The sequence below is a fragment of the Paroedura picta genome, chromosome 5 (genome assembly GCF_049243985.1).
Source record: "Paroedura picta isolate Pp20150507F chromosome 5, Ppicta_v3.0, whole genome shotgun sequence".
Lineage (NCBI taxonomy): Eukaryota > Metazoa > Chordata > Lepidosauria > Squamata > Gekkonidae > Paroedura > Paroedura picta.
Window position 1 is genome coordinate 31209583 of NC_135373.1, and position 19359 is coordinate 31228941.

The 19359-nt window shown below is 47.9% G+C and overlaps 1 protein-coding gene across 4 annotated transcripts in view; it reads right to left on the reverse strand.

Moving 5' to 3' along the window:
- Positions 1–19359, reverse strand: part of LOC143837361 (beta-1,4-galactosyltransferase 3-like) — a 34064-nt gene that overhangs the window by 2454 nt on the left and 12251 nt on the right. For all 4 annotated transcript variants that reach the window (XM_077337083.1, XM_077337081.1, XM_077337080.1 and 1 more), the window contains 3 exons: positions 3598–3935; positions 2433–2668; positions 639–826 (listed from right to left, as the gene is read on the reverse strand). In XM_077337083.1, coding sequence (XP_077193198.1) covers positions 639–826; positions 2433–2668; positions 3598–3859 — 686 coding nt within the window. In that variant the 5' untranslated portion in view covers positions 3860–3935. The remainder of the gene's footprint in view (positions 1–638; positions 827–2432; positions 2669–3597; positions 3936–19359) is intronic.

Here is a 19359-nt window from a genome sequence, read left to right on the forward strand (position 1 = left end):
TCCAGAGTATCTCAAAGGGGCCAATTATGTAAGTAGACTTGCAACCAGCACTCACTTTGCAACTATTTCTTGCCTCGAGACCAAACTGGTGAGTGAACTACAAAACATTTACCTAATGAAGTTAGCAGGGGCAGTATACATAAAGCAATGTGATTTCCTTTCTTGTATATGGCACCACAGCTACAAAAGTAGGCAGAAGATCAGAGTATGCTGTTAGAACAGCATCCCATCTTTCCACCAGCTTGCAGGACAGTTGCACATAAGCAAATGCTCATCTACCCATCTCTGGCTTTGCTTAACATCATTGGGTTAGTCTTAAGTACCCTTCCCATGACAGCCCAGTTGTATCCAAGGCAGACTCCAATTGCATGGGTGTTGTGTATCACCCACACACCAGGCGCAAGGAGGTAAAGGCAGCTGTGAGCCATGCCCATCTTCCCCTCCCATGCTGCTGCTCTGTGTCAATTCAGTGGTCCCAAGCAGCCACTAGGGCTGACCTTAGAGGCTGCCCCTAAGCAAGAGGCAGTAGGGCTGTGTCTCCCTCTTCTGAAAATGAGCAGAAGAGTTTTAATATACTAAAAAGAGATGGAGGGGGGGAGCATTTCTAGGGAGAGGAGAAGGGCTCCCAGAAGGCTTACTTGTAGCCAAACTTGTCCATGGCAATCGCCACATGCTTAGGAAAGCGGTCACAGGTGTACAGGTTGCGGTCATCCTCCGGGATGAGGTCCACATCATGGAAGAACATGCAGTCCCAGTCTTCATCCTTCATGGCCTCTTTGAAACCTGCATTCAAGAGCTTAGCCCGATTGAAAGTGTAGTTCTCAGCCTGGGGAGGAAAAGAGAAGACAGATCAGTTATCCCAGAGTAAACAGCCATGAATACACAGCCTTTCTCACATTCCTTACTATTGAGAAACCCCTAAAACATTCTTCAGGCTTCGAGAGACCTCAGAAGTGGGACAATAATCCAGGATATGGTTAGAAAGCATAGCTGTATATATGCCTACCTAGACCCATCCCCTCTAGGCCCATCAGCCGTTTTGGAAACGGAGGGAGGAGTTGATATGACCATATATGGTTGTATCACTCAATAAATGTTGAATACTGTTATATATATATATAAATTAACTCCCACCCATTTGGGAAACCCTTCCATGGCCTTCATGAAACCCTGGTTGAGAAAGCCTGGCCCAAGAAAAGGCTTGTGCACCTGCTGGCTGGCACACAGCGCTGAACTTCTTTACTGCCCAGGGCTGTATCTGCTGCGCGCTGTATTAAAAATAGTAGCCCTTAGTTGGGCTGAACCTACAGCCTCTTACCTGGGATCCACTATTCAAATTCTCTCCTGCCCTGGACATTTCAGCTTGGCTCACCTACAACCACCAATGCATTTCCTCTCTGTTCAAGGACCACAGCGACTGGGGCAGTTTGCCTGTACAAATAGCATCTAGGAACCTATGCCTGGCTTCTGCCTGCCTCTCTAGAGGGTCGGACCCTCCGTGCCATGAAACCCCTGCAGTTTTTGGAAGGAACAGACTTTCCCAGCCTGCTGCAGCAGTCAAAATACTAACCTTTGCCAAGACCCAAAAACCTAATACAAAGTGCCCTGCTGGGTCAGACCAATGATTCATGCTGGCCTAGAATTCTGTTTCACCACTGTCTAATCCAGTGCCCCCAAAAAGCCTATAAGCAGGAACAAAGCCTCCCATTCGTCATGCCCACAAGTGGTATTAAGAGTACAATGCCCCTGAACATGGGCTTTGCTACCTAGCCACCATAGCTAATAGCTACAGATGATCCTAAACACCACGAATTTGTCTCATCCCCTTCCGTCCCTGAAAGCAGATGGCCATGGCTATATCCCTATTATGTTGATGCCCACAAGTTCACTAGGGATTGTAAGAAGTACTGGGTTTTTTTTTGCCTGATCTGAACCTATTGCCCATCCAATGCATTCCAGTATTAATGGACAAGGGAGCCAAAGGTCGTCAAAATCCACTGAAATCTAAAGCACCTTCATACTTCTGTCTCACAAGACAAAAATCCTGGGTAAATAAATAGACATGCCTCAATCTTTTCTGTACAAACCTGCAGGAAAAGCAGAGCTGCAGCTTCTGCATCTGAGCCTCCCAACAGGAGAGAAGCCACATGTCAATGCAGAGACCCTGCAATAGCCGCAGTACCTCCTTCCCCATTTCCTATTACTTGGAAGATAAAATAGCAAAATTGTATTCACTTTATTTATAGTCCACCCTTCTCCCTGAGACTCAAGGGGGATTATGCAGCTGTGGCTACTGCATCTCCAATTTACTTCCACTGCAGCACTGGTTATTAGCAGGCTTGCCTCCTTTCTAGAGTCATGCTGGGGATAGCGGACTCTCACTCCTCAGCCACTTGAGACTCCTGCCTGACCCAGATGGTGCTGCACCATACCTGGTGTATGATGTAAATGCCATAGTTGAGCTGCTGGCGCTGCAGGAAGGGATGCAGGTAGTAGAGCAGGTACTTGAGATGCTGCTCCCGGTTGCGGTGGGGGATGATGATGGCCGTCTTGTGGGAGGCATCACAGTCCGGGGGGCGGTAGCGCCCGCCTTTGCTCACATAAGGATTTTTCCGCACAATATCGTCCAGCGACAGTCCTGGGGGGAAGGTCACCCGAATGGGGCCTCCTGCAGGTGCAAAGACGGAGAGGTCAATGAGGCTTCCACCTTTTCTGGCACTGGCAAGCCAATGGTCAGTTCCACAGCAACCCACAGCTCTTAGGGGTTAGGCTGCAGTAAGCATCCAAGATTATTCCCACAACAACAGACCTAGTTGTATATTTCTCCTAAGTTCTGCAGGCACATTAAAAACTTTTTCATTAGTGATATATTTAACCAAATGTTGAAAAGGAAAGGGGGGAAGGAACTGAAACACTAATCCTGATTCACAGATCACCCTCCTTATCCACCAACATCTCTGTTGTGCTAGGTGGAAAACCAGTTATTTGAATCATCAAGGAAGTACATTAAAACACACCCCTTTAGAAAGGCTATAGATTTATTGACTTAACACATTCCTAGTTCTTGTTTCAGATTAGAGGCACAGATACATCGGAACTGTGATCTGTTGATAATGGTGGCATCCTTCCGAAAAGTTGCTCAAAGTCATACTTAAGAGCGGAGCGGAACCCAAAAGTCAGGTTCTGGGCTTCCCCATCACTATGGGGGTCTGGGGACTGCTAAATTCACCCTGAAATTGAATCAGTGATCATCATGGAACCAAACCACCAATGAAAAGGTGATAGCAGCTTTCAAGTCTCACTGCGTTTTCATCAGGCGAAACATGAACTTCTTTTCAAGTTCAAAAGAATGGTGATATTTAGTTCTCAGCAGACTTTAGACTGCATTCTGCCTTTCTATGTTGGAAATCCAAGTCTTGCCTCATGATGACTTCAGCACAACTCAAAACTTTGAAGCACTGGCCGGACCAATGGCAAAGCGAGTCACCAGTTCTTTCCGCTGCCCCTTCCCAGCCAACCAACACTTTGCTATTGGGATGGAGCACAAAGCAAAGCTCTGAACCAAGAACACTTATTATGCAGGCTAAGTTTCCTTACCAAGGAAAGGGGATGTCTCAGGGCAATAAGGGAGGTCCTCTGGGGGCAGGGGGAGCCGGGCAATCAGGCTGAGGTTGGCATAGACGTCCCCGGGCAGCGAGACGTTGTGAAGACTGCTCAGCATAGTTGATGTGCCCCCCTTGTAGAAGATGCCCAGGAAATAGGCCACCCGCTTGCGGTAGCCCTCGCGGTACAGAAGGGCCATCACTACCAGCTGCACCCCCAAGAAGAGCAGTAGATAGCGGCCACGCGACTGCAGCATGGCGGGGCGGGGCCAAGATCATCTATCCATGGTGAGGCTGGGAAGAACGGAGGCAACAGCACCAGGCGGCAGGGACCTGTTGAGAGCAAAAGAAGTTAAAAAGAGGGTGGACACCCTATTTAAAAATCCTTCATCAAGTTCAACCATAAGGATCACCAGATTTTTGGAGTTCTGATACAGTATGTTGGGAACAGCCATGAAATAGCTGCCACATCAAGTGGACTCAGCTATGCAATAGCCATGAACATCAGTCACACAGTGAAGATCCCTGTATTGTGGCGGTAGTCACTGCCAATAAAATCTCCTTTTGCCAATTAGAAGCCTTCCTGAGCAAAAGCCCCGCCTACTTTCTAATGACACTTGGTGCCAGGACAGCTGGTGGTCCCAATGCAAGAGTTGCCATGCTGGGTTATCCGGCCAGCATCCTGTTTGTTACAGTGGCCGATCAGTTGCCCCGAAGTGTCAAGGAGGTACAGAGGCCTAAGGCCTTGATGTTGTCTCCTAGCAGAGATGCTTTAGGTGGGCCCACAAGCAGAACCCCCTAGCAACCGCCCTCCCACACTTGCTGACTGCACCCCAGCACTTCGCCATCCTCATTCTGCTTTTAAACACTTAGGTCCCATTAAGAATATACAACAAGCCCTGCTTAATCACAGCATTAGTCTATCTAGCCCAGCATCTTGTTACAGAGGCCAACTAGTTCCTCTGGAGGTTGAGCAACAGGGTACAGAGACCATCTTTCCCTGATGTTGCCTCCTGGCACTGGTATTAGAGGTTTACAGCCTCTAAACATGGAGGTTACCTTTAGTCACTGTGACTAGTAGCCACTAAAAGTCTTCTCCTCCATGCATTCTGTTCTGTGGCCAGGACAGAGGGTGACCTAGTGCAGCCTGATCTTGTCAGATCTCAGAAGCTAAGCAGGAACGGTACTTGGAAGGAAGACCAAAGAATGAATGCTCTGCAGAGGAAAGCAAATGGCAAACTACCTCAGCTTCTCATTTGCCTTGAAAGCCACTTGCTGGGGTCATAAGAAGTTAGCTGCAACTTGATGGCAATTTACAACACACACCCGAGACCATCACAGACTACTGCTGTACATGCCAAAAAACATGCTGTACATGCCAACCCCCCTTTAAATCCATCTCAATAAGAGGTCATCACCATATCTTATGGCAATGAGTTCTTATGGGTCAACTACTGATTGTGTGACATGTTAATTCCTTTCAGTTTCATAGTTCTAGTATTATAGGGAACTTTCATTAAATTATGCATAATTTTCTAGCTATAATGTCCCTCTTTCCTCCCAAGAATTGAAGAGCTTTTGGTACTTTAGCGTTGCTTCACTGGGAAGGTATTCCCAGTGTCACAAAAATATGAGTTTTTGCAATGTAATCCAGCAATAATTCTGAGTGGGAGGTCAAGCATGCATTGTTTTAGAACATACAAGCATATGCTGCAGGGACCTCCTTGGGAGAGGCATTCCCTCATGTGCAAGGAATCCCTCTTCCAAGGTGGAACCTATCCACGCAGTTTTGGTTTGTCTTCACAGCATCATTTTTCTTACTAACTGGGGCACCTTTAAAAAGTCAATTAAGCTGTTTTCCTTCAATCAAAAAAAAACTCCAGGCTGCATCCCTACTTTGGAGATGGGAGTCACCACTGATGAGTAGCGAAGCAGAGGAAAACAAAGCCCTGTTTTCTCTCCCATGCCCAAAATATGCAGGTATAAGGCAAGCCGTGTCTACATAATCCATTTCATAATCATCTGCAGGCCAGCCACCAGAAAACTTCTAGGTAGCCTAGTAACAGAGCAGGAGGGACCCCCCCCCCACTGGAGCCATTTGGGCCATTTTCTCATTTAATGGTCATGTGCTCCAGGGAGGGACCCTCCTTCAGTTCTCCCTTTACCGCCACCTTGAGAAGAGCGTTCCTAGTTGGTTTCTGGTTTTTTTTTCAATATATATTTTTTAAAACAGGCACATCTTCGTTCAAAAAATGTTCCTCCTTGCTCTACAAAGATAACTCTTTTGTGTCTCAGGGAAAATGACAACATACCAACATGTAAGGTCTGCCAGCTATTTAACTTAAAGGCCTGTGCAGATCACACCTTTTGCCTTAAGGTTATCTTGCAGGAGAAGGCTTTATCAACCTCTATAAGCCCAGCAGCTAAGACATCTGCTCCAGTAGAACAATCTGTCATTTCAGCTCCCAAACCAGTCACCAACCATGTTTCCTGCCCTCCGTCGGTGATTTCAGTTCAGTTCAGCCTTGGGCATTCCAAGACACCTGGCCACTTGACATCCCTTCGGAACATGTTGCCATGTCTCTTGCCCCACTGCCTCTGTGGACACCTTCAAGCCAAAGGCACCAATGCTTATTCTGCCACCCCACTCAGTATTATAGGATAGTCAACCTGTGGTCCTCCAGATGTTCATGGACTACAATTCCCATGAGCATCTGGAGGACCACAGGTTGACTACCCCATTATAGAAAATGGCAAGACCTTCCGGAACCACAGAGGGATCCAAAAGGTCATGGAAAAACCACATACGTCTACATACTAGACCCCCTGTTCAGGGCCAGGTGTTTGCAGTTTCAAAGACTGAAGGCCCATGGCTAGTTACGGTGTAGCTTCAGAATCATTGCCTCACGATACAATGGGAGATCATGACTCAGTGCCTCCAAGTAAAGATTTGTGTCTTTACTCAGAGCAGATTATTCAGATGGCACAGTCTTTGGACATCCAGGTGACTTCACTCAGCACTAGACCCAAAGACAAGCTACAGGGACGAGTATACCGAGAAACACCAGGGATCATTGCTTGGAGTCCTGTGTGCAGTTCTGGAGGCCTCCCTTCAAAAAGGACATGGACAAAATTGAGAGGGTGCAGAGGAGAGCAACAAGGATGATCCGGAGCCTGGTGACATAATGGCTGACTTTTAAATATTTGAAAGGTTGACACTTAGAGTAGGACAGGGAACGGTTCCTGTTGACAGCACAGGACCTGTAGGAATGGGTTTAAATTACATGTAGAATGGTACCAGCTAGATATCGGGGAGGGGGGAATTCACAGTAGAACCAGCTGCCTAAGAAGGTGATGAGCTCCCGTTCACTGGCAGTCTTCAAGTAGCGACTGGACTGATACTTACCCTGGATGCTTTTGGCTGATCCTGCACTGAGCAAGGGATCACACTACATGGCCTATATGGACCCTTCCAACTCTATGAGTTTATGATTCTACTGCCTCCTCTAAGCTTATCTTCATTGTCCTGTGCAGTCCCACATGGGTAGTACATAGGTGTGCAGGCCAGCCGCCAGAAAATTTCTAGCCAGCTTAGATACAGGCATAGAGGAGCACCTCCAATCAGAGCCCATCCACAATTTCCCGCCCAAATGGTCACATGCTCTGGGAAGGGCCCCCTCCTCTCCCTCAGTTCTCTTTGGTGGCACATTAAGATCCTCTATAGCAGGGGTAGTCAACCTGTGGTCCTCCAGATGTCCATGGACTACATTTCCCATGAGCCCCTGCCAGCGTTTGCTGGCAGGGGCTCATGGGAATTGTAGCCCATGGACATCTGGAGGACCACAGGTTGACTACCCCTGCTCTATAGCTAGCTTGCACTATCTGCTGATTTGTGGTAAATAAAAACTAAAGAAAATTGGATATAAGAAATTAAGGAGAAAGGGCAATGTCTCTCTTTAAGAAAGGCACCACATGTGCAACTAAAATTACAAAAACTGATGAGCGCATGGTGCCTTATATGTCTGGGTGAGCCCCACAACATTAGTGCTTGCACTGTGTGTCAGCATATTATGCCAAAGGCCAGGACAGATAGAGCAAGACTAAAAGAAGAGAGCATTGTCTGTTTCCACTCCTCTTGCAAAGGCATGGACATCTTCTTTCCCTGTGCCCTCTTTGCCACGCAGCGCCCATCTGGCCTCCTCCTGTGGTCTCTGTCAGGTCAGTTCCACTGTCAGAGCTGAACCATAGAGAAGTTCTAGATCCAGAGTGGAGATCAGCTTCAGAATCACCTCCTCCCAAGAAGCACAAGTCCAAGTCTTAGCAAAAGCACTGGTCTGCTTCGTCTCACACGTCAGATCCAAAACCTCCTGAAAGAGCTACCATGCCGGGTCTTTCGGAATCCATCATGGGACAGAGGAAGTCGGTTCCTAGAACCTTCGCGCCCCGGGTTAACTCACCAACTCATACAGTTCCAGATATAGTAGAACAGGACTCCAGATATCATTCTCCATTCCAGCATCGCTCGTGATTGGTTCCACTGCCCTGTCATACTCATTACTGCCAAGAGCTGCAGGGCTACTGCACTCAGGATTCATTTAGAGCAAGGGTGGCCAAACTGGCTCTCTAGAGGTCCATGGACTACAATTCCCATGACCCCTGCCACCATCTGGCAAGGGTTCACGGGAATTATAGTACATGGACATCTGGAGGGCCACAGTTTGGCCACCCTGATCTAGAGCCTCCACTGATTATCCTTATTACAGACCTCAGAACCAAAGTGGCCTCATTACACACCCTGGTCACTTTGGTTCTGAGGAGGAGGAACGGGGATCAGTGGCTGGTTTCAAGAAACCATCACCTGATTAGACATTCAGCAACCAAGAGCTGATTTCTCCAATCAAAGACTGTAGGCTCTTTGCAGAACAAATGTGCTTGGATGGCTGGGGCTTTGGACATTGCTATGGTTGCTGTTGATAACAAGCCTAAAGATAACATTTTGGGTCACCTCTACCCACTAAGCTTGGTAGCCTTCCCCTTGCTTGGTATTTTTATGGACCTTTCCAAGTCATAGAATAGAATAATAGAATCATAGAGTTGGAAGGTATCTCCTGGGTCATCTAGTCCAATCCCCTACACTATGCAGGACACTCGCAAACCTATTGCTCATCCACTGTAACCTGCCACCCCCTTGAACCTTCACAGAATCAGCCTCTCCATCAGATAGCTATCCAGCCTCTGTTTAAAAATTTCCAAAGATGGAGAACCGACCACCTTCCGAGGAAGCCCATTCCACTGAGAAACCGCTCTGTCAGGAACTTCTTCCTGATGCTGAGACGGAATTTCTTTTGAATTAATTTCATCCCATTGGTTCTGGTCTGTCCCTCTAGGGGCAAGAGACAACAACTCTTCTCCATCTATGGCAGCCTTTTGAATACTTGAAGATGCTTATCAATTCCTCTCTCAGTCATCTCCTCTGCAGGCTAAACAGACCAAGCTCCCCCAACCTTTCCTCATATGTTTTGGTCTCCAAACCTCTCACCATCTTTGTTGCCCTCCTCTGGACATGCTCCAGTTTGTCTACATCCCTTTTCAACTATGGTATCTATGGGGGCAAAGCCTTCATCCTTGGCCACCACGTCTAGACGTACTGGAAACATGTACAGGGTACAGCGAGAGGCTTGCGATTTCTTCTTGACACATCCTCCAGCATCATCAATGGTGGCTGAGGAGATGCAGTCAAAGTACCTCTCAGGTTACCACTCCACACCCATTGACAGGGAAGGGTACAAAATAGATTCAGGAAGCAGAAAGGTGTATTCTTCGAGCTCCTTGAATTTCTGGATCGCCAACTATGAAGCAATTATGGCTGCATACCAGCTTGTTATGGGAGAAGCTGACTCCTTATTTTGAGCACCTTCCTGAGGAACAGCTTACACCTAAGAAAGGTATTGAGACAGAGGCACCGTGCTTGTCTAGGCAACAACTAGCTACTGCCAAACATTCTACAGATATTTCTGTTAGAGCCATGGGATTGGTTATTATAATGCGACAGCCTGCCTGGCTCCACTCCACTGCTTTACCACTTGAGACCAAGGCACAGTTGGAAGACCTTCCCTTTGAGGGCAATACTTTGCTGCTAAAACAGATTAAATCCTTTGTGACATCAAAGAAAACAAAAAACCCCATGAGATTGGCATCTCACAAGGCCAACCTTATTTCTCCAAGCAGTGATATACACTGAGATATCAACAGCTTTACAAGAGATACCAGCAGTATCCTCACTCTTGGCAGCAACGTTCAGCCTATCAGGGATCCAGAAAGCATCAGAACTCTAGATCTAGACCATTTCCTAACACCCAATCCAAGAAAGATGCTGGGCAGCAATGTCACCCTTCATGCTGGCTATTGGCCTTAACTGGCCCTTTGCCCAGTTTTCGAGGTTTGTCTGTTTTCCTGCCCAGTTGGTAGGCCATTACTTCAGACAAGTGGGTTTTAAGTATTATTCAGCATGGTTGTTGGAACTAACTATTACCTGTGCCCATGTTCACCTTGCAGACATCTTAGGTTTTCACCACCCATTAGATGGGCGATCAGTTTTTTCACATCACTTTTCAAGGCGTTTTCGTAAAGTTTTAGACAGTTGTATTCCCGCCAGGTTCACCAGTACTTCCCTAATGGTCAATGTTGCTTGTCCTTTCACAGCTGTTATACCGCCCTCTGAACCTTTAGATACAAGTTTTCTTGAGTGTTTGTCCTACAAGGTGGTATTTTTAGTAGAGTTACCTCCATGATAAGAGTGGGGGAGCTAGCTGCTCTAAGGTCTGACTCCATCCCGTTCTGAAGTTCACGCCAAAGGTCGTTTCGAAGTTTCATTTTTCTCAAGAGGTTAATTTACCTGTTTTCTTCCCCAACCCTTCCACTCTGGAAGAGGTTTTGTTACACACATTGGATATAAAAAGGTCCTTGTTTTATTATTTAAGAACTGAGTTTTGTACATCATGAAATCTTTCTATTAGTTGCTCTGGCCCCTCTAAGGATCAAGCAGTTTTAGGCCAAACTCTGTCAAAATGGATTGTGTCTACAATTAGATCACCCTATGACATTGCCGCTATTGCATGCCCATTGTCTTTGAAGGCACAATCCACCAGGGCTCTCACAGGCTCAGTAGCATTTCGGGGTGGGGTACCCTTGCACAGTGGACACTTTTGTTAGACACTATGCTGTGGATACTTCCACCTGTGGGGAGACCGCAGTGGGGACTGCAGTTTTGCAGTCTATGCTTCTTTGAAGCTCACCCCACCTCCTGCTTCTCTTGGAAGCTTTGTAGTCTCCCGTGTAGGACTGCACAAGACAATGAAGATGAAAACAATGTTGCACTTACCTGTAACTGTTGTTCATCTAGTTATCCTGTGCAGGGACACATCCCTCCCTCCTTCCCTGCTTGAGCTTTGGTATATGAATAAAGTATGGTTTGGTTGAACATGAGTCTCTTGTGTGGTTGTTATTCAGCTCATAGCAGTAGTTGTAGAGAACTGAGGGAGGAGGGGGCCCCTCCCAGAGCACGTGACCGTTTGAGCAGGAAACAGTGGACAGGCTCTGACTGGAGGGGCCCTTCTATGCTTTAAGCTGGCTAGATACCCATGTGTGCCTGCACAGGACAATTAGATGAGCAACCGTTACAGGTAAGTGCAACCCTATTTTACAGGAACATGTAGCAGTAGCACTGGAGACATTACAGAAGTTGGGTTTACAAATTAATTGGTAGAAATCAAATTGGGTACCCTCTCAGGAAGTGTCCTTTATTGGAGCTTGGTTGGGCTCCTCGGCAACATATGGCCTGGTCAGCCAAATTATTTCAAATCATTTTCAAAGAGCTATTACCATCCAGAGAATCTTAGTAGCTTCCATCACCTTTGTGGCCCCCATTGCCTGTCTCAGGACATCGCCTCTACGGAACTGGTGCATACGGGTTCTTAAACACCACCCTTCATTTTAACTTGCTACCCAGTGTTCCTTAAAAAGTACCATAACCGTGAAGTGGTATTAAGGCCCAGTGTTTGCTTTTTACCAAAAGTGGTTTTGAGAGTCCACTAGGGCCAGGATATTTCACTTCCCAACTTTCCCCCCACTTCCATCATTGGCAGCAGAAAGGCATGTAATATGTTAAACATGCCCAATCAGAGAACGAGTGATTTCAGAAAGGCCCCACAATTATTTGCCTGCTTTGCTGGCCCTTCTAAGTCCAGAGCTGCTTCTGCTCAGACAGTGTCTACAGGAATCATCTCTACTCTCAAAAGAACCCACAAGCTGGCATCTCTGCAGTGTCCTTTGCCAATATGAGGCATGTGCCACGACAGCTCAAGAAACATCCGTTGACTTCCAATGTGGCATTCCGTTGACTGCCATTAGCAAAGCAGCCACTTTATTAAGCACTATTCCGTGGACGTTAAAAAGGGAGATGTCCACGGGGACAGCAGTTTTACATTTGATCTTCCTGCAATTCACTCACCCCACCACCTAGTAAATCAGCTTGCCAATCTCCCATGTGGAACTGCTCAGGACAACGATGAAAACAATGTTGCTCTTACTTGCAATCATTATCCTTCTAGATGTCTCTGTGCAGGCATATATATGCTCTCCCCGGAGCATTCAAGCGTTAAGCAGGATAATAGCCCAAATGGCTCTGACCGGAAGAGAAGAGCTGTTTTATTATACCCCACTTTTGACTACCCGAAGGAGCTCCAAAGTGGCTTACAACCACCTTTCCCCTCCTCTCCCTACACCCTGTGAGGTAGGTGGGGTTGAGAGAGCGCTAACAGAGCTGATCTGGAAGAACAGACTTAAGAGAACTGTGACTATCCCAAGGTCACCCAGACGGCTGCATGTGGAGGAGTGAGGAATCAAGCAGGTTCTCCTGATTAGAGTTCACTGCTCTTTACCCACTTCACCACGTTGGGAGAGGGGCCTCCTGCTTGGTTACTAGGGTAGCTGGAAATCTGACGGCTGGCCTGCATGTGTGTGCATAGTCCCATGTGTGCCTGCACAGAGACTAGATGACCCACATAGGTAAGTGCAACACTGTTTTCCTAAAAAAAAGAAAGAACCCAAGCCAACTTTTTTTTTCTTATTCTGGCACTGCTATAACGTGACCAAGCCACTGACTATACATGAGAAGACATCCCCAGCACAACTTGCAAGCTGGCACGACAAGCGGGTGCGTGGCCAGAGAAGGCGACAAGCAGAGTCTTCCTTCCTCTGCAGCAGCACAGGACCCCTTCCCTGGAGCATGAGTCAGCTCGCCAAATGTGTGCGTTGCCAGCAGGAAACGAGAACAGGTGGGTGAACGGCCAGCCCAGATACATAGTGTGCCAAACGCACAATGAAAACAGATGCACAGTGGGGGTGGGGCATCAAGACAGTAAGTAGCCAAGAGAGTACAGAGAACAGATTCATACACTCACACCCCCAAAAAAGAAAACAGACACAAATGGGCTTAGCATGGTCCTGTTTGCCCTAGATCATATGCACCTAGGGTTTCCTCCCAGAAATTGGATGCGCAAAATCTTGTGGAAACACAAGTGCGGATACAATAAGTATTTATTTAATGCACGTGGCTATTACAGCTTTTACCCTGCATTCCCACTCCAGGCTTTGTGGAAGACGAAATTTTGCACTGGATACTGCCCCAAAGAACTAGACCCAGAAAGTTTCCAAGTTTCTCTTTTTAAGGTGTCTGGTGAAAAACAGTTCCCTAGATCAGTGGTCCCCAACATTTTTATCACCGGGGACCAGTCAATGATTGACAATTTCACTGGGGCCCGGGGAGGGGGGTAGTCTTTTGTTCAGGGATGTCGCCACCGCCTGAGCCCCTGCTCCACTTGCTTTCCCACCGGCACCCCTGACTTCATGCCACCACTAGGGGGCGCTGCAAGCAGCAGCTGCACAGTGCCACGCCGAGGGGGAGCCCCAGCCATGACAGCTGCCAGAGAGCACCAAAGGTGAGCCAGCGGCAGAGTTGCGGGCAGCCCCCGAGGCAGCAGCCGGGGAGGAGGACGAGGAGGAGCCGCAGCCCGGTACCGGTCTCCCGACCAGGGGTTGGGGACCGCTGCCCTAGATCAAAGGGGGTTGGAGGCCATGGATCTGTTACCCCATACCCCTGGATTCTTGCATGAAGGGAAAGCTTCAAGAGCAAAAGGAAAGCACCATTTCAAGATTTTGTGCATTTCAAGGATTCTCGGAAGCCGAGCACATGCTTTGCATTCACACACAAGCCCTAGGCTATATGGGAAGCCACCTCCAGAGGGTGGCGAGCCCACAAGGCCCTTCACCAAGCAGTCTCACTGTCACAGGCACATTTCTTCCTCTTTGTGCCTCAGTTTGCAGAGCAAAGTCCAAGGTAGTATCCTGGGTGAGACCCTGAGGCCTTCCAGCTGCCAGTCCCCAACCTTGTAAAATCACACCAGGTTTTGGCCTCGCCTACAAAGGTTTCAGGGGCTAGAAAGGACTCCTGCCAGAGAGCCTTTAAGTTTCCATTGTGACGGTGCTACCTGACTCCTTGTTTTTGCCTCAATAAACTAATCCAGAATGCATCACCAGAGAGTTGAGATTGCAACACACTTGTCCTCAGGGCACACTGAATACAAATTCCTTGTTCCACTGTCACAGCAACGGTTATCCCCATAAAAATACAGCTGCTTGTCCGGTTGGGAACAGGCGTGTCAAAATCTGTGGTTTCCCATGGCCAAGGAGGAACAAGGAAATGGTAGTTTTTCTTACCTATGGAATCTTGTCCCGATAACTCCACTGGAGCAGAAAGGGCTGGGAGAGAGGAGAGACATTCCTTCATGAATCTACAGGAGATCCAGAGGTTTAGACATCTGGGTGTCTTGTTTTGGGGGAGCAGGTTTCAATTGCCGGGGAAACTTCTGGAGCCCCAGAAGAAGCAACGGACTTCAGAGCAAGCCAGGTTCTCAGCTGTAGCAACAACCGTTCTTAGCTTGTGCAACGACAAAGGCATCTAAAACCAGATTTTGATGGGAGGCTTCCAGTTGAAGAAAGCACACATGACTTCTACGAGTTCACAGGTTCTACTAGTAGGAAAGAATGTAAGTCACTACGCAAACACAGGACATCAACGCATCAAGAGTGAGAGGCTGAGCCGGAAGACAAACACAGATTTGCTCACAGCTAATCAAAGACGTATATTTATTTTACTTTGGGCTGGAGCTTTTGTAGGAAAAGCTGGGTTACCTGGGTTTAAATATCGGCAGACCTACTGCTTTCCCTGGGAATTCAAATGCATCCAGAGGCCCTGGGGAAGACCCTTGAGCACAATGACTGCGTGGTCCCACTGGAGACACCTGGAAGTGAATTCGGGATCTTCACCATGCAAAGCCAAGCCTCTTCTGCTGACCCACAGCAACTCCTTTATACATGCAGCTACCTTATACTGAGTCAGGGCACTAGTCTCATCAAGGCCAGCATTATCTACTCAGGCTGGCAGCAGCTTTTTGAAGGGCTCCCCTACTGCATGGCCCTTTACTATGTAGATGCCAGGGGATGAAGCTGGGACCTGCATCCAAAGCAGAGGCTCTCTCATTGAGCCGCAGCCTTTCCCCTGATCCTTGATCAGACTTCACAGGCTACTTGACTTAGAAATCAGGATTCAAAGCTTCAGGGTCTCACTGCATGGAACGTGCCACCTCTCTCGTCGAAGTCTTACAAAATAAAAACTTCAAACAGCATAGCCCATAAAATCCCATTAAAACATAATACATTCATCATAAAAATCTGCAGTCCTAAAGATGACGGTGCAAAGCAATTTCTTCCAATCCAACTCAGCTGGTCCCAACTGCGGATCAAGTCCAGATCTTAATAGAACGGTTAATGGTCCTGATCTTACATGGTCAGTATGGGATGCACAGAATAGGACAGGACCCCCCCAGATTGTAACTCCAGTCAATCCTTGCCCTGACCTCAACGAAACGCCTGGCAGAAAAGCTCCATCTTGCAGGCCTAGATAGCTACACCGGGGCCCTTAGCTCTTCTGGGAGCTCATTTCACCAGGCTGGGAGTGACAAATTGCCTCGCCGCCAGATTTGGACTTGACAAAGAACTGTGATTTGTTACAAAACCAAAGGACTTTGATCTACGACCTGAACACTATGGGACTTCCAAAGCCATTTTACTACAGCCCACTTCCTCGTACATCAAGAGCTACTAACACATGCCCTCCTACGCAGGGCATGGGCAGAGCTGCCAAACCAATATTTATGTTAGCAAGCCATCACAATGGAACTATTGCTCGGATGGCAAATGAGCAGCACTGCCAAGTTTTCAGAAGCCATCTTCCAAGTTCTGTCTGGCAAGACACCATGACCCTTTAACGTCCTTCAAAGAACTGAACCCTCATAATCTCCCTAACCTGCACCGTTCCTTGAGCCCAAGGATCGCAGGCCTGATATTTGGGGACTCTGACTTAGCATCGATGTACACAACATTTCCCAAAAACGACCCGCAAACCCTGCAAAACCCTGGGAAGGGGGGTTGTGAGGATGAACTGGGAGGAGAAACAATATCCATAGTGCCTTGAGCTCTTGGGGGGGGGGTGACAGGGTGAGTAAAAAAAAAATTATATATTTTCTCTCGGGATTAGCAAACTGGAGGAAATCAAGTAGAACAGTGGTTCTCAACCTTCCTAATACCGCGACCCTTTAATACAGTTCCTCGTGTTGTGGTGACCCCCAACCATAAAATGATGCAAGGGTTCTTTCACAGGCATTAAACCAAAACTGACCAATGGCATGAAGATCCATTGTTCAGGATTGTATATAAATTGTTTTTTTCCCGGGGGTTTTCAGTTCAGTTCTGCCTTTTGTCCCACCATGCTGATCTCGCTCTTTTCTGCTCTCCAGACAGACAAATGCTCTATCTCAATCTACCCTGCAAGGCTGTTGTGTGGATGGTGCCCCCTGGCCAAGCTGCTTGCCCACCCACAACCCCTGTGAAAGGATCATTCGACCCCCAGGCTGAGAACCACTGAAGTAGAAGAAGAAGAGTTGATTTTCATACCCCGCTTTTCAATGCCTGAAGCAACCAAAAACAAGACACCTAATGAAGTCAGAATAGCCTATGTACACCATGCCAGACATTTCTGGGTAGGGTGTGAGCAGAGGCCCAGGAATTTGCTCTAATCCCAACAGAACGGCATGAAATGTTATCTGGAAGATAAGCCTCCCTGACACAAGAGGCATTTTTTTGTCTGTTAAGCAATGCTTGACCTGACCTGGACGGCCCAGGCTAGCCCAGTCTTGTCAGATTTCAGAAGCTAAGCAGGGTCTGCCCTGGTTACTATTTGGACAAGATACTCTTGTGTCACCACACAAAAGCAGGTAACGGCAAACTATCTGCCTTTTCCCTTGGAAACCCTGCAGGGTTGCCACACATGGGCTGCAACGTGACAGCACTTTCCACCACTGAGCAATGCCAGCTTGATGTAGTGGTTAGGCGGGTGGACTTCTAATCCGGCGAGCCAGGTTTGAATCTGCACCCCCCCCCCACATGCAACCAGCTGGGTGACCTTGGGCTGGCCACAGCACTGAGAAAGCTGCTCTCACTGAGCAGGAATATCAGGGCTCTCTCAGCCTCATCCACCCCACAGGGTGTCTGTTGTGGGGAGAGGAAAGGCAACTGTAAGCTGCTTTGAGACTCCTTCGGGTAGAGAAAAGCAGCATATAAGAACCAACTCTTCTGTTCTGACCGAGCAGTAATATCAGGGCTCTCTCAGCCTCACCCACCTCACAGGGTGTCTGTTGTGGGGAGAGGAAAGGGAAGGCGACTGTAAGCCGCTTTGAGACTCCTTCGGGTAGAGAAAAGCAGCATATAAGAACCAATTCTCTTCTTCAGTAATATCAGGGCTCTCTCAGCCTCACCTCTCTCATAGGGTGTCTTTTGTGGGGAGAGGAAAGGGAAGGCGACTATAAGCCGCTTTGAGACTCCTTCGGGTAGAGAAAAGCAGCATAAAAGAACCAACTCTTCTGTTCTGACCGAGCAGTAATATTAGAGCTCTCTCAGCCTCACCTCCCTCACAGGATGTCTATGAGGCGCCATGACTCCCAAACTGTGTGCAAGATTAGGGATAAGGATGCCTGTCATGAGTGGATGAGGTTCTCCCCCACATACATACACACACACACTGCACATGCACAATTCCATTACTTGGGAAATGTAACATCACAAAGCCAAGTGCTACCATCTGGCACACCTTATGGCTTCTCTCTGGCGCAATATGCTGACCGCATGTAATCGGGATGGGGTGTGGAAAGCCCATCTCATAACTCTCCTTGACCCTCCGGAACAAGTAGAAACGGACCCTTGAGGACATTTCCTTCTAACAACAACAACTACCTCCCAGGGAGGAAAAATATTACTTGCTGCTATTGTGCCAGGTTATACATTTGTTTATCCAGTACACTCTCTGCTCTTCCACTTCCCTCCTTCCCAACCACCCTGCAAGGTAGGCTAGACTGAGAATACAGTCACCTGATGAGCTTCCTTGGCAGAGCAGGAATTTGAATCTAGGTCTGCCAGATCCTAGTCCAGCTGCCACACCACACTGCTATTTCTGAGTTTTGTGAGATAACCAGCTTGTCCTCAGAATTTCAGTTCTTAGATATTTACCGTATGGCATGTGTGCAGTGCAGTCAGGAGATCCTACGATTGTAGGACTGTCGGGCAACCAGGTAAGAGAGGCTTGGAGATGGTTTACCTTCAACCAGCTTCCGCATTATGTCCCTGGCTTTCCTTAGCGGGCTCCCATTCAAATGCTCACCAAGGCTGACCCTGCTTAGCTTCTGAGATCTGATGAGGTTGGGAGTGCCTGGGCTGTCCACATCAGGGTTTAGACAAAAAAAAAAAGGAGCGGGACCAAAAGTTAGGAACTAATCCTGTTGAGAAGCAGCACTCTAAAGGTACAAGAATGCACAAGGAAACATTCTTTTGTCAATAAAAGTCATAGCTGGGTTTTACACCTTCCCCTGATGCTTCCCTTCCAGCTTCATCTGAGGCTGGCTCCGGTGCCAACAGCACTCGGGGCTTTCACACGGAACACATCACTGTAAGTACACGGACTCACAGCGAATGTCATCTCCAGGGCTACAATCTGGCGTCAATGTTCCCTTTCTCCCAACCACTGTCTTCAAACTGCCTCAGGACCGGCTGTTGCAAAGCTTTTTGCACCCTGCTGGCAAGAGCCCATCTTAGAACGGTCCTCCTTCCCTTTACATCATCGGAAGCACTGGAGGTGATAAGCACAACTCTTTTTGTGGCTCATGTCCATATTGGGACCACAGTGAGGGAACTCGGGCAAATGTCAGAAGGCAGCCTTTTAATAAGCAAATGTTTACAAGTTCCATGACAGAAGGCGGGTGGAAGAAGCGGCGATCAGGACAAAAAGAGAAAGACTTGGGTGGGTGCTGGTCCCTCAAGGTGCAAAAAGAAGGAACGTTTCATTACAAAGAACCAGCACAAAACTTCTCTTCCTCCAGGTAAGTCCAAGTCAGATGCCGAGAAAGAGCTGAGCACTTTGTCTCCAGGAGGAAACCAGCAGTGCATGCAGAGTGCCAGTGACTGCAAGGAAACACAATACATTAGGTTGGGCTTCTGCTAAAGGGTTGGGTTCTGGCTCAGTGGCAGAGCCTCTGCTTGGCATGCGGAAGGTCCCACGTTCAATCCCTGGCATCTCCGGTTAATGGATCTG